The 13,601-nt window shown below is 33.7% G+C and overlaps 2 protein-coding genes across 3 annotated transcripts in view; one reads left to right on the top strand and one right to left on the bottom strand.

The window, feature by feature from the left end:
- LOC130630543 (uncharacterized) overlaps positions 1–13,601 on the bottom strand; it is a 37,416-nt gene that overhangs the window by 5,547 nt on the left and 18,268 nt on the right. The window contains exons 10-23 of the mRNA XM_057444071.1: positions 13,181–13,260; positions 12,529–12,747; positions 12,017–12,151; positions 11,827–11,899; positions 11,244–11,354; positions 10,992–11,161; positions 10,693–10,791; positions 9,522–9,633; positions 9,327–9,422; positions 2,962–3,130; positions 2,496–2,608; positions 1,953–2,087; positions 1,259–1,375; positions 687–851 (exon numbers count right to left, since the gene is read on the bottom strand). Coding sequence (XP_057300054.1) covers positions 687–851; positions 1,259–1,375; positions 1,953–2,087; positions 2,496–2,608; positions 2,962–3,130; positions 9,327–9,422; positions 9,522–9,633; positions 10,693–10,791; positions 10,992–11,161; positions 11,244–11,354; positions 11,827–11,899; positions 12,017–12,151; positions 12,529–12,747; positions 13,181–13,260 — 1,794 coding nt within the window. The remainder of the gene's footprint in view (positions 1–686; positions 852–1,258; positions 1,376–1,952; positions 2,088–2,495; positions 2,609–2,961; positions 3,131–9,326; positions 9,423–9,521; positions 9,634–10,692; positions 10,792–10,991; positions 11,162–11,243; positions 11,355–11,826; positions 11,900–12,016; positions 12,152–12,528; positions 12,748–13,180; positions 13,261–13,601) is intronic.
- Positions 4,136–8,760, top strand: LOC130630545 (radial spoke head 1 homolog). Of its 2 annotated transcripts, XM_057444075.1 has the most exons (4): positions 4,136–4,716; positions 6,209–6,483; positions 7,389–7,564; positions 7,958–8,759. In XM_057444075.1, the coding sequence occupies exons 2-4, from the start codon at positions 6,224–6,226 to the stop codon at positions 8,155–8,157; spliced, it is 636 nt and encodes a 211-aa protein (XP_057300058.1). In that variant the 5' UTR covers positions 4,136–4,716; positions 6,209–6,223; the 3' UTR covers positions 8,158–8,759. The 2 variants fall into 2 exon arrangements, with proteins under 2 accessions (XP_057300058.1, XP_057300059.1); XM_057444076.1 differs by lacking the exon at positions 4,136–4,716 and having other exon boundaries at positions 6,001–6,483; positions 7,958–8,760.

The raw sequence follows: 13,601 nt of genomic DNA, 5'->3' as shown, positions 1-13,601 counted from the left end.
TAGTCTACATCATCTTTACGAAAAATTTTTAACTCGTTTTTATATAATATATAAATAATTTTATTACTTTTAGAAATTTTTTCATTAATTGATGCAGGATTAATTTATAGAGGATTAATTTATGGAGGATTAATTCATGCAGGAATAATTTATAGAGGATTAATTTATGCAGGAATAATTCATGCAGGAATAATTTATGGAGGATTAATTTATGCAGGGTTAATTTATGCTCGGTTAATTTTTCCAACTTTGTTTTGTTTTTTTATTCCTCCGCAAGTTTCTCCTGGAAAGGCGCTTATTTGTAAAAACATACGACCGCCAAATGTTTTGTACTCACGATTATATTTCTGGTAATCCCAGTCGAGAAAATATATCAAACATTTTGTCATTAAATCGCAAAAATAAACCAACAAAACCCAGCATGAATTAAATATGAGATTCCGATCTTCTGAGGAGTAAAATATACATCTGATATTATGGAACGCACGACAAAAACTTACTTGAAAACATCAACTATTCGTGAATAAAGAAACATGGGTATCAATTTGATCTGCCAACCTGCATAGATTACCCTATTTCCTTAGCTAATGATCGAGTTATATTTCTCATCAGAATGCAGACATCTCACAGTCTACGGGTAGTTGACTCTTGACTAACATCGTAAGGATAAAACAAAAAACACGTACCGCAAATACAAGTTCTGACTGTGGCGCAAATGTGAATTGCCGAAATTCGAATCTGGCATTATACTCTGGTTCTAAGGCGTTCGTGTGAAGATCAAGCTTGGTTTCGAAGAAGAATTTCATCGCCTTTGATTTATTACTGGCGCCATCATGCAAGCTAACCACTACCTGTAATTATAAAATTATATCTATTGCTTTAACAAGAAAGTTTGTCTAAATAAGTTGACATCAGGAATGTTTCCGAGAAAAAAACATAAAATTTCAAAGTTGCTTGTTGTGTAGGTAAAGTAGCTAAACAAGAGGGATAACAACATAACTCATAGGTTAGCTAAGATAGTCAGTTATATATAGTTACTCTGGGAAGACTAAGGTAATTTTGCCAATCTAGAAGTTTTCCAACATTTCCTTTAACTGTTTGGAAAGGAAAACTTATTTTTTCAAGGCTCCCGAGTTTGAAAAAAATGATAAAATGATGACCAAATACAATATTAGGGCTTGATGAGTTCAAAATTGTTATGTCCACTTTCTGAAAAAACAAAGAAAAGAAAAAGAAATCTTTTGTGTTGAAAACTTACCCGAGACGCTACAGTGCTATCTGGGAAAAATCTACCACAATCCACGTAAACATCAAACCCATTTCCGTTTTCAAAAAGTTTATTGGGAGCTTCCCTGGTATGATCTAACCACGCACCCTTAAATACAAAAAAAACACGATATAATTTTATGTTCACAGTTCTGCTCACTGAAAATTTGTTAAATATTTAGGAAACAAAATCTGTCCGCAGAGACTAAGCTAACTTAGAGACATGGGCGGCAAAAATTGTTCAAGTTTTGTCAGAAATTGAAACCATCCGAACGAGCAAAAATAAAATATAAAAGTGCTCATTTTGTTTCGAAGTACACATGTTTTACACAGAATTAGGATAATGCTTTTAGATTTCATTTCATGTTTCTAACTTGTTCTGTTAAAGAAAATAATAATATAGTTCTCAAGCATTCGATAACTCGATCTGTTTTCTTGGTCTCGTTACGGCTGCAGTTATCAAAAGTATCCTGTGTTGACTCTTGTTGACATGTTTTGTGTAAAAAGAAATAACAAATTTGTGACAAAATAGCTTGCTACGTATTCGATATTTCCAACAAAAGAATATTTTCTACTTTTGTCCCTGCATGTAACTAACCATCACAGGTTTGTTTTTATCATAATCAAATTGGAGGCTCGTGTTCTAAATGGTACCCTACCGTCAAAAAAAATATTTGACATCTTACCATGGGGATTTGGTGACGAAGTTGTACAATTGGTATTGCCATAGGAGACCGTGTTGGAAGTACATCATCATTAAACAAATGGAGTAATACTGAAGCGGTACTATAAGTACTGATGTAGCTGGATAAATTGTTCTCCTATGAGGTAACATAATGCTAATAAGATTAATATTTTTTTAAATTTTAAGCCAGCGAGAAAACCTTTTCGTTTTTACCACTTTTATGAATGAAGGCTTACTTGAAGCTCACTGCTCAAAACAATGGTTAGTCTGTGTACTCCAATCAGAATCTGAGGTGATATTGTTGTTGCAACTCTGTTGGCCACGCAAACGCAAATGTGTTTATATTACTAGGGCTGGTTATTTTTCCTTTCCCTTACTTTGCTTGTAAATTATAGAAATATATCTTTAGCTGGATTTAAGGCGAGAAGTACACGATGGTTACTTCAACTGTTGTATTTTAACTTACTTACGATGTTGTAGAAATTTATTAAAATTATTTTCCGAATAAGATCACAAGTTACCAAGCAACAAAAACAGTACGAACCTGAAGTTTCTCTATTATTTTTTTAACTTTTAACATTGGCGGTTCGTACAGCAGCATGTGGACAGCACCAGAAAGTATTGTTTCTCTCGACAGATCGAAAGCTGAATGAAGACCTTAAAAGTAGAAAGGAATACTGAGTACTCCAGTGTGCTTTCTGGTGTCTCCCTCCTAACCTGCAATAGTGGTAAAATAATACAGTTTTTTAAGCTTTTTGTTTACATATTTTTAAAAGTGATTGGACGACACACACCGAAAACTTACCAAGAAACTTATTTCTTAAAGGTTTTAAATTTCAGAGTTCAAAAAATTTAGAGTGCAAAAATTATATTTTTTATTTTTTATTCGTGTGACCATTGCATATGAACTGTTAACACCGTGGTCTCTACCTTTTGTCACTTTCTCATTTTGGAATCACTTTAAGAACATTCTCGATGATAATAAACTTACAACTAGGGCACACACATACCGCTGTGTAAGGAAGTTCTTTGCTGGCTTTCTGATTTGCCGCGCAATTGAAATAAGCACACAGCACTCCATGCCATTAATACGTCATCTTCTGAATTATTGTCAGCTCTCTGGTACGCTTCCACAACTAATAGAGAGCGTTGATAAAGTTGCAACGATGGAAACCAGCACTAAAAAATAAATAAATAAAATAGTTGTCTAATTAAGAATAATTTATTGATTTATCCCGAACTGATCCCTTTCCTTGACAGAACGATATAAAAGAAAATAAAGTCTTTTGTCAAAGAGGCCCAGCAGGGATAGGGTTAACTTATAAAGCTACTAAAATACAGGCACTGTCATCAGAAAAAGAATTCTAAAGCGCATGCGTAGATCCTAAACACAGCGAGATGCAGTTAGCTTTAATGGAAGTCGACAAATATTAAATGAAAAAAAAAAAGAAAAAAAAACCGATTATATAAATACTCTTACAAACTAGCCTAGATGACAAATAATGTTGAGCTGAGCTTTTAGAAACAGATTAGCAAGAAGGCTTAGCTGTTGCAATTAAATATTACGTGTGCGTCGTTCACAGTCTGCAGTTTCGTCGACCATGGATCGAATCTCGTTCACTGACAGACCAGTATGCAGTATACTAGACCAACACACATTTAAGATATGCAGTATACTAGACTAACGCACATTTAAGATATGCAGTATACTAGACTAACACACATTTAAGATATGCAGTATACTAGACCAACACACATTTAAGATATGCAGTATACTAGACTAACGCACATTTAAGATATGCAGTATACTAGACCAACACACATTTAAGATATGCAGTATACTAGACCAACACACATTTAAGATATGCAGTATACTAGACCAACACACATTTAAGATATGCAGTATACTAGACTAACGCACATTTAAGATATGCAGTATACTAGACTAACACACATTTAAGATATGCAGTATACTAGACCAACACACATTTAAGATATGCAGTATACTAGACTAACGCACATTTAAGATATGCAGTATACTAGACCAACACACATTTAAGATATGCAGTATACTAGACCAACACACATTTAAGATATGCAGTATACTAGACCAACGCACATGGTATAAGTTTGAGAGGAGAAAAAAAATAATTTTCGTAACTATGACCACATTTTCTCACGTGCCTTTTTTGGCGAATAAATTTATTGATTAAGAGCCCATTAAGAAAACTTTGGCTCGAAAATTAAGAATGAATTTGAGGATGAATTTAAAACTAAACTCCTGGTCAGTTTTTTTTTAGAAGAAAATGCGTATTACAATTTCAAAAAGATTCACAAGACAGCCATGACAACATGAGCATGGACGTTATAATGTTTCTTATTAAGACGAAATACAAACATACAAACAAACAAACAAACAAACAAACAAACAAACAAACAAACAAACAAACAAACAAACAAACAAAGAAAGAGAGGAAAACAATGTGAATTATTAATATTTCAAGTAAAAACTATAAAAAATCGAGAGAAAATTCATAAAAAAATAAAAAGGAAAAACTTAATAAAAAATTACTCCACACAGCCGTATTGTAGTGCAATAACAGATGTTTTCAAAAACTAACTTTGCAACAAAATAAAATATTTATAGCTACAGCAAAAAGTTTATTAAGATGAAGAAAAAAATAAAAAAAGGAGGAAGAAGAAGATAATAGGGAAAAAAGAAGAAAGCAAGAGAGGAGAATTAAAAGTTTCTAAAATCTTAAAAGGTAAGCTTATTGCTCTCGTCAAGGAGGTTTCTCATAAAGATTTTTTATTTATATAAGTAGATCTCCAGCTTGCAGCTTATTAGTAGCTAATGGTTTACACTGGTTCAAAATAGAGGTTACAGTAAAGAGAATTTCTTAAGCGATGGTACGACTTTTTGATCATATTGTTCAATAACTTCACCCCTTCTGAGAAAAGCATACTTTTCTAAACTTTAGTGTTTTTTTTGCTTTACTGTTTGAGTTAACCCTATCGGACCTGCTGCTTTTTTTTAATACCTCTTTTTTGCTATGCTGTATGGTTATAATACTTAATGAGTTTTCATATTTATCTATCAGGCACGTGTATGCCTAATATTTAAGTCCTATACCTCTCAGACCTGTTGAGGTTAGCTATTACTTGAAATTCATCCTAAAAATCTCTATGAAATCCTTATTATCGGGAAAATATAATAACTTTTGTTAGGATTATCCTTAGGACTTGAAACTTATAATACAACTTTATTTCGTAAGGGGGATTTTTCTGAGTATTTTGGTCATATGATTCATCCGATTACCCGATTTTTTCGTGAAAAAAATCCACCCCCCGTTTATAATATCTTCGAAATACCCCGGACCGAATAGTGTTAATGTCTGTTCAACACTCATATTTGTCGAAATCGACCTCCTTTTTATGTCGAGGCTGATAATAAAGAAATATATTTAAACATTATAACAGGTTATCTGAACATCTATATATCTAATGAAATTCTCGAATGTGTGCGAATGATTGCAAAGAAGATATTCTTAGAACTAGTCGTTAGCCCGTGAAAAATCCACGGGTTCGCCCGTCCTTTTTATACCGCATTGCGTGCTTCTCGCTATTGCGCAGCTAAGCTACCATTTTGCGTGACAGACAGACAGACGTATACGGGTATTATAATATAGACTAGTCGTTAACCCGTGGAAAAATCCACGGGCTCGCCCGTCCTTTATATACCGCATTTCGTATGTCTCGCTACTTAAGGTGCCATCTTGCGCGCAGAGACAGACAGACGACGGCTATTATTAAAGAGACTATATTTTAAACGAAAGTTCGGTGAAATTGTTCTGTGAGGTATTCTTCCTTTACTTTGCGGCGGGCTAGAGCTGGAAAATTTTAAGAGAGACTGAATATTCCAAATGAGTTAAAAAATTCGTTTATCTCAGTAAATTGATAAATCAAAGGAAGAGGAAGAAGGGATTCGAAATGAGCAAGGGGGAGGAGTGATCAAAATTTAATAATTTAAGGAGGGCTATTGCCAGGAATGTAACTTTGAGAAATTTCAACTAAATTTTTACAGTAGTTATGCCATCACCAACACCCACAAACTTCGAATTAAACTTTAATAAAAAACTATGTATCATTAAATTTAAAGGACCTCTTCCCTCTCCCCTTTCTCCCCTTAAAACAGTAAAACAAAAAAACTATCTAAGTAACTTCTTAAAAAAGGACTTTATCATCTTCTATTTTTAGAAATAAATCAGCGCAATGAAAGATGTGGAAAAGAAAAACACAAACCCGTCCACATACACATACACTGGTGAACGAAATACAAAAGGGGAAAGACATGGTCAGGGTCGAGCAGTTCTAGACAATGGAGACATATACGTTGGTGAATACAAACACGGCGTGAGACATGGATATGGTGAATACTGGTTCTTTCAACAAAATGGAGCCAAATATGCTGGTTGTTATAGCAATAATAAAAAGAACGGCGAAGGCACTTTTCTTTATCCAGACAAATCGAGGTATTTATTTTACAATATCAATAAGTAAAAAAAACAAACAAACAAACAAACACTAAGAAATAAATAACACAAATAAACAAACAATAATCAAAAATAAATAATTTGTTGGAACCTTACTACCCTCCTAATTACCCAATCAGAGTGCTGGAAAAAATGTGTCAAAGTTTATCTAATCTGCTCAGCTTTTCAATTTGTTATTGCTATGATGGATTCGAGTAAAATATTCTCTTTTTAAAAAGTAAAGTGGAAGTAAAAAACTTCTAAATGTAAAAATTAAAAAAAGGTTGCGAAACATTACGCAAGTTGCAAGCCAATAGTTGTCCCTAGTGTTTTTTGTTTCTCTTTGATATAATACGGCGAGGTGCTAACATCTTACTGCAGCTGATATCTGGGAAATACACCAAAACTGAATATCATAAACGTAGAAAACCCTGGGGACGAGGTAGTAAAATAAACTCACTGTAAATGTAAGAACCTTTTGTGTTTAAAGCATGCTATGATAGAACTAATTGTTAGTCATTGGTACTTAGCATAACATTTGCAACCACAAAAAAAATATAAACTTGAATTTATCTCCCTCTACTTGCTATCAGTAATAAGACAATGGTTTGTTTTTTTAATTTCTGCTGACATATTTTGTCTTGGATTGTAGCTGCCTATTTAACACAATAAGAAGTAAGGTTCAAAACTGCTTAGAGCAGAGCAATATCACCACATAGGTATTTTCAGAGCAATGTACTGTTTCAGAGAAAGTATTTAGGAAAGACACTTCCAGGTTGCCATGTATGTCTATTACAAAGAATTATACAAAAAGAGGGAGCCAACAAAAATTATGGCACAAAACCACGTGGTGACAAAACCACGCGGTCACAAAATCACGTGATTAAATTTGAACTTGCATATAGATACGAAGGTGAATGGAAGAACGACAAACGACATGGTCGTGGTACATATCGCTATACGAACGGAGATGTATATATTGGTGAGTGGTCTGCTGATATGAGACATGGGAAAGGTGAATACCATTACGTTGATGAAGACATGGTCTACACTGGCATGTGGAGACATGGAAGGCGATCAGGTAAATGCAATTAACGATCGCCTAGCGAATTTCAAACATAAAATTATCCAGCTTTTCGAAATTTTTTACCCAGGGTGGTCTCTTCAGTCCCTGTTCGTCGCATAGTTTATAAGGGCACAGGGGGTCCCGCTACATTTTAAGAACCAATCCTTTGAGTTACAGAAGCCACACTAGCCTAGTAACCGGTCAATTTGACATATTTTTATTCTCCTCCTGAACGCTTAACAACACTGTTGTAGTTTCCGTATATAGATAGCTCAGTCGGAGATTGAACACGCGACCCTCCGCACTACAAGCAAAACTCTATCACAGGGACGCCAGTCTTAAGTATTTGCTCAACCTTTGTTAAAACTGTAAAAGGACTAAATCAATTTACAGAATTGTTTTTTTTAGGTGAAGGGAAACTCATGTTTAATGATAATTACTTCGAAGGACATTTCCGCCATGATAAAATGTTAGGTCCAGGCAAGTACGTGTTCAAAGATGGCAGACAACAATATGGCGAATACGTTATTGAACATAACAGAAATAATACATCAAACGGAGAGTTCGTCACAGAATGGAGAGGTAAAAACATCCAAGGTTATGTTTAACCTTTCTAAATTAAAGTTTTAACAATGGTGTAATTTTAATCAGGAAAGGTTGACCACGGATATAAGTTGCATACAAAGCAAGTGAAAATATGTGACGTTTTGGAATCACTTTGTAATTTATTAGAGAGCAGTTAATATCTAACTTGTTATATAGATGAGAGATATTCAAAAAGAATTTATCTAAAGCTGTAAATATATTACTATTATAAGAATTTAAAATATTTGAGCTACACAGCGAGAATGTAGTATTTAAAACCACTACATAATTATTTTCTTATTAACACATTCCAAATATGTTTGGTTTCTACATTTTCTTCTTAGTCGTTGTCATGCAGACAAAAAATAAACTCTTTCGTGTATTTTTAACACGAAGTCAATTCTGATGCAGGTGTAAACAAAGATCCAACCGACACAAAACTAGGCAGGTGCCGTGGCTGGCGATGAAAGACTTGTGGTTTGCTGTGGTTTTCTATTTCATGGTGGTTTTCTAATCTAAGTGTAGCTTATACCTTGACTTATTGATTTATGTTTCGCGCTGTCAAGCTATACTATTCTATCCCACTCAGCCTTATTAAGCCTTACTCAGCCTTAATGTTTCAAACTTAGCTTAGACATTTTGTGAAAGCAACAAATCTACAGCTGCTAGCCAGTCAGAGAAAAATGATTTAGTGCGGAAGTTTATCAAATGAATACTGAGACATATCGCACTTTACATTGTTGGTTTTCCTATTTTTATTTTAAAAAATATACTTCTGTTTTGCATGCTTACAATAAATTTTTATCGTGACTTGTGGATGTTGAGATTAATCCATGGCAAAGTTTGTGTAAAGGGCTCAAATATCAGGTTTGGCGAAACTGCTGGTATACAGTGCATCTGTTATTGTTTGTTAATTTGATTTTAATTGGCTAGCAGACAGGCAGCGAGTTTCATAATATAGATTTATCCAGAACGTTCTTAAAAACAAATGCGCAAGTAGACAACTGCACAAACCAGCAGTGGCATTCTCCTGCAAAGCATTAAAAAATCAATTCACATGGTTCTTTTTGTTGTTGTAACTGAAACGAAATAAATTCCATAACCTGCAACATTGCAATCCCACACTTCTCAACTAGGCCACAAGTTGTCATGGTAATAAACAAAAAACACAAACATGAAACGAAAAGATTACCTGTTGCAAAGAATAACAATGAACGTCTTTGAGGAACGATGGCCTCGTAAATTTTGTTACAAATTCCGCATGCTTATTATTTTCTGCAAGCGCTACCTATAACGGGAGTAAAAATAACTGCGTTGAATGATTGTATCAAAAGTGAAGATTCAGAACAAATTTGATGGCAAGTACGCCTCGGAGATACAACTTTACCTCGCCATTGGGATTGTAGACAGTCACTTTAAGTCTGACAGCACTGGTACTTAAATCCACGATGCGATCGACTTGTACACCTAAATTTTCTTGCACGGTTAAATGGGATAAACTAAAATAAAATAAAATTATTAATATATAAAATAAAGTAGTTTATTTAACTTTACAATAACAAAATACTAATTCTCTTTGTTGTCTCTTATCACATATGTAGACAAAGTTCAAATTTGCTTGCCTGCCACACTGATAACATTACATTTAAAAATAAACGGCACATAAATATCATATTTATTCCTCACGATGATTTGTGAAGAAAATCACTAAAAATGCTCCTGAAAATGCTTATTAAAAATCCCATTCGCAAAAATAGACCCTGCAAATATATTTCAGGAGATTATTATTTTTAAAAATAAATCCCCCAATTCATCAAATTATTTTGTTATTGGATATTAAAAATAAATCCAGGATAAATTTATCCAGCATTAATTAATCTTCTTAAGGCAGTGAGTGTCCTACAATGTTATGATTGCAAACTGAAGGTGTTACATCTATTGACTTCCTGGATTTAACATTCCAAGTTTATTTGCACTGAGTTATTCAGATCATACCTCATGAAGTCTTACATTCGATTCTGACATTATTGCAAATAATTTAGTCAAGGATGGCTGACTTGAAAGTTCAGCAAATTATTGTTTTACAAACGCTGTTCTAAAAACGCTGGTTTCTAATGGATAGCTTAAAATAGAACATAATGGTGACCACAGAATCTGAATTCTAGAACATTGTTCTCATTAAGATTTTAGGACAATTCCAGGACGAACAAAGTTTCCAAGAATTTCAGGACTTGAAAAAATATATATTTTCGTTTCTTCATAACTTTTCGAGAAAATTAATCTCAATTTGCAAGATATTGATTGCCTTTCAGAACAATTTTAGGTCATCAACAATGTTTTGTCAAAATTTCAGGATTTTCTAAAAAAAGGAGTTTCTCTTGTAAGAAGTTGTAATACCTTTCATGATTATAAAAAAATGTGAGAATATCTTTGTTTTTAAGACAAACTTTAGTATAAAATAAGAAACAGAAGCAAATAATAAACATAAAAAAACCCCGGAAAATCTAATGACATTTAGTTTTGTCTAAAAAACAACAACAACAAACATTTCTGTATACCTAGGGCGTTGTTGCTGTTGTTGTGGACGTATAACTGTTTTACTTCTTGTGTGATGTGATCGAGTGGAGTATATACTAGCTTCACTCTGCTTTCTAACTCTGGAAAAAAATGTTTTATTATAATGCAGTTTGGATGGCCCATGGACTAGCAGATGTTAATCCATTTTTGTCCTCATGTTGGCTATGGATCCAAATAGTCAATATCTTATAACTTTTTTAGTTGCAGAACATAAAAATGTTACAAAGATATAGCAGAAAATGGACATATGAATATTGATGATTTGTGTTGAAAAACTTACTGAGGAGATAACGGATTCTGTATATTACTTGCTTTATTTTGGAGTTTCTCATCTCTTTGTTTCTGAATAAATACAGGATCATTAGCTCTTGATTCTGGAGTAACTGGTTTTAATGTTTCTTTTGGTTGTTGCAAAGCCAACTGTGGCAATGCAAAGATTGGCTGCGATTCCTAAGAAGAAGAAAATACGCTTTTTTCATTCAGTTGTTTATGTTTTGTTCGTTCGTCTGTTTGTTATTAAACAATAACACACCACTGGAGGATACTTGTAACTGCACATCATTTGAGGACTTAAAAGGATTCCCTCTTGACTTGCAGCGTCTCTGCTATTCACTAATCGAAAATATAACTCTGTTTGACCAAGCTAAAATAAAATGGCATAAGCCGCAAAAAAAATAAAATGATAGTGTATGTTGTTGCCAAAAGTCCCTAAAAGTAAATGAAATGTAGAAACTTATTGTCTATCATTGTCTGACTGATAGCCTTGTGGTAGAGCGTTCGCTTCCAGTGCAAGGGGTCTCAGGTTCAAACCCCGGCCGAGTCATGCCAGAGACTATAAAAGTGTGAATCTATCCGTTCTGCTTAGCGTTCAGCATGAGAATAAGATTGATATCTTAGGCGGTTGTCTAGTTGAGCAATTGCAGTGCTTGCACGACTTTCGTAGCTAATATGGGAGCTTTAAATGCGCTAGGACCCCCTTTGCAGCACCCCCGTTGATAACAGTACCAATAGGAACTGAAGAGGCTATCCTGGGTAAATAATTTCATTAGTATTAATACCATCTTCTGAAACATCTGTTCACCCCTAACTATTTATAGGAATCTCACAAGGGTTACCTGTGGAACAGCATTCAAAGAAGCTGTGTTTAACTCTGGTTGAATTGGTAGCACACGAACTGGAGTTTTCCATCTTTTCATAAAAAAGAAAAATACAGCAATAAAAAAAAATTGGAAATAAATATACATAAACAACAACTAAGAAAGAAATAGAAAAACATAAACACAACAAACAAAACAAAAGTATTACCTTCCACACGTCAACCTACTACAACCATCAAACAAATCTATCTTGCACCATCCGACATCCTTCAACATATTATTGTGTTGCCCATTGCCAGTTTGTAGACAAACACAAAGAGATAAACTTGTCATGGGGAAGCAGCTGAAATAGATAAGAAGTTGTGCTTTTAATTAAGAGTGTGCTGGAGTACAACACTAAGTCTTTGTTAAGGACTGTTTAATTAAGCGACTTGGCAAAGTAAATTTTCAGGGCTCCTAAGGAGTGCTAATGCGAAAAAGAGAAGTCATTTTAATCTTTTAGTGCCTATTGTTGTCAATTAGTAGCCATGGCAGTTAAAGGAGAAAACCCCAAGGATTTTAGAACTAAATTCTTTATCAATCTTTTAGTGACTATTGTTGTCAATTGTTGTCAATTAGTAGGGCAGTTAAAGGAGTCTCTGCTGCTAAAGGATGAATATGTTGTTTTTGCACCAAATGACCAAATTCGTGTTTCTGCAAACTTTCTAGAATTTTTCTTACTTTGGGAACATTTGCTTGACACCAATGACAGCTACATCAGAGGAGGGAATTCTGTGTAAACTGTGGCCATACATATTTGTTTGACCATAAGCCACAGTTGGCAGTGTCTTGGTGTCTGAAACTGCATTTTTATTTTCGTAGAGTTTTACCAACAGACGACAACAATTAGAAATCAAATTTGGCATTGACACAAAATCCCAAAACACTGAAAAACCAGACCTAAAAGAAGAACTATTAGCAAATGTAACAGAAATAACAAACAAATTGACAATTTTAAACATATTATGCAAAAGAGGCTCAAAAATAGACGTTGTTTACCTGTCTTACAAGTCTGCAAAATTAAAGCTTATTCAGCGTGCCTTTTTAGTTTTAGCAAAGTGATTCTGTATCACTTAAAAAATGGCCAAAAATCAGGCTTTTATAAAAATATTATGTAGAGGATTGTAGATAAGATCAATCATACATATAAATTAGACCAAAATTTCCACAATTTCCATAAATTTCCACATTATATCAGACTGTAAAACAATGAAGAATCAATTATTAGGTAAATCCAATCATTCAGTAGTTAAAAATACTGGAATTAACCCCTTTTTGTCTACACAACAGTATGCCATGTTAAACTTTCATTATAAAAAGGTTACTAGCTCACCCAGGATCATAAGGTGATAGTAAAAATGCATCCCCTTGTTTATGCAGAGACATCTGGTAAAAATCACTTTCTAAGTTGATCTAAAAAAATGAGCGTACATCTTTCAAAATAGCTAATGTAAAAAAGAAAATGTCTTATAGGAATTCGCTTAAAGAAATGTTTATAAAGCTGGTTTATCTTCCAAATGCTGGATTGCATTTAGTGTCTTGAAGAAGGCAATGTGGCATTTTGCACACCAGGATATACAACAACAAAATGAAATGAAATTTATCAGGAAACAAATTCCTTTATCCTGCCATTGGAGGATAAATTTTCTGCATACATAAACTGGCTTCAGGTATAAAGATGCCAAAATATATTTTAAAATAAATTTTAAAAATATTAACAAACAAAGCTAGGATGTCCATCGACTTTAAAATAA

The sequence above is a fragment of the Hydractinia symbiolongicarpus genome, chromosome 2 (assembly GCF_029227915.1).
Source record: "Hydractinia symbiolongicarpus strain clone_291-10 chromosome 2, HSymV2.1, whole genome shotgun sequence".
Taxonomy (NCBI): domain Eukaryota; kingdom Metazoa; phylum Cnidaria; class Hydrozoa; order Anthoathecata; family Hydractiniidae; genus Hydractinia; species Hydractinia symbiolongicarpus.
Note: the sequence above shows the minus strand (reverse complement) of the source record. Positions and strands in the feature narration are given on the sequence as shown.

Excerpts from the sequence above, each read along its gene's own strand:
- LOC130630545 (XM_057444076.1), top strand. The coding sequence starts at position 6,224 with ATGAAAGATGTGGAAAAGAAAAACACAAACCCGTCCACATACACATAC. Across the intron at positions 6,484-7,388 it reads CTTTATCCAGACAAATCGAG|ATACGAAGGTGAATGGAAGA; the intron begins GTATTTATTTTA and ends ACTTGCATATAG. Across the intron at positions 7,565-7,957 it reads GAGACATGGAAGGCGATCAG|GTGAAGGGAAACTCATGTTT; the intron begins GTAAATGCAATT and ends TGTTTTTTTTAG.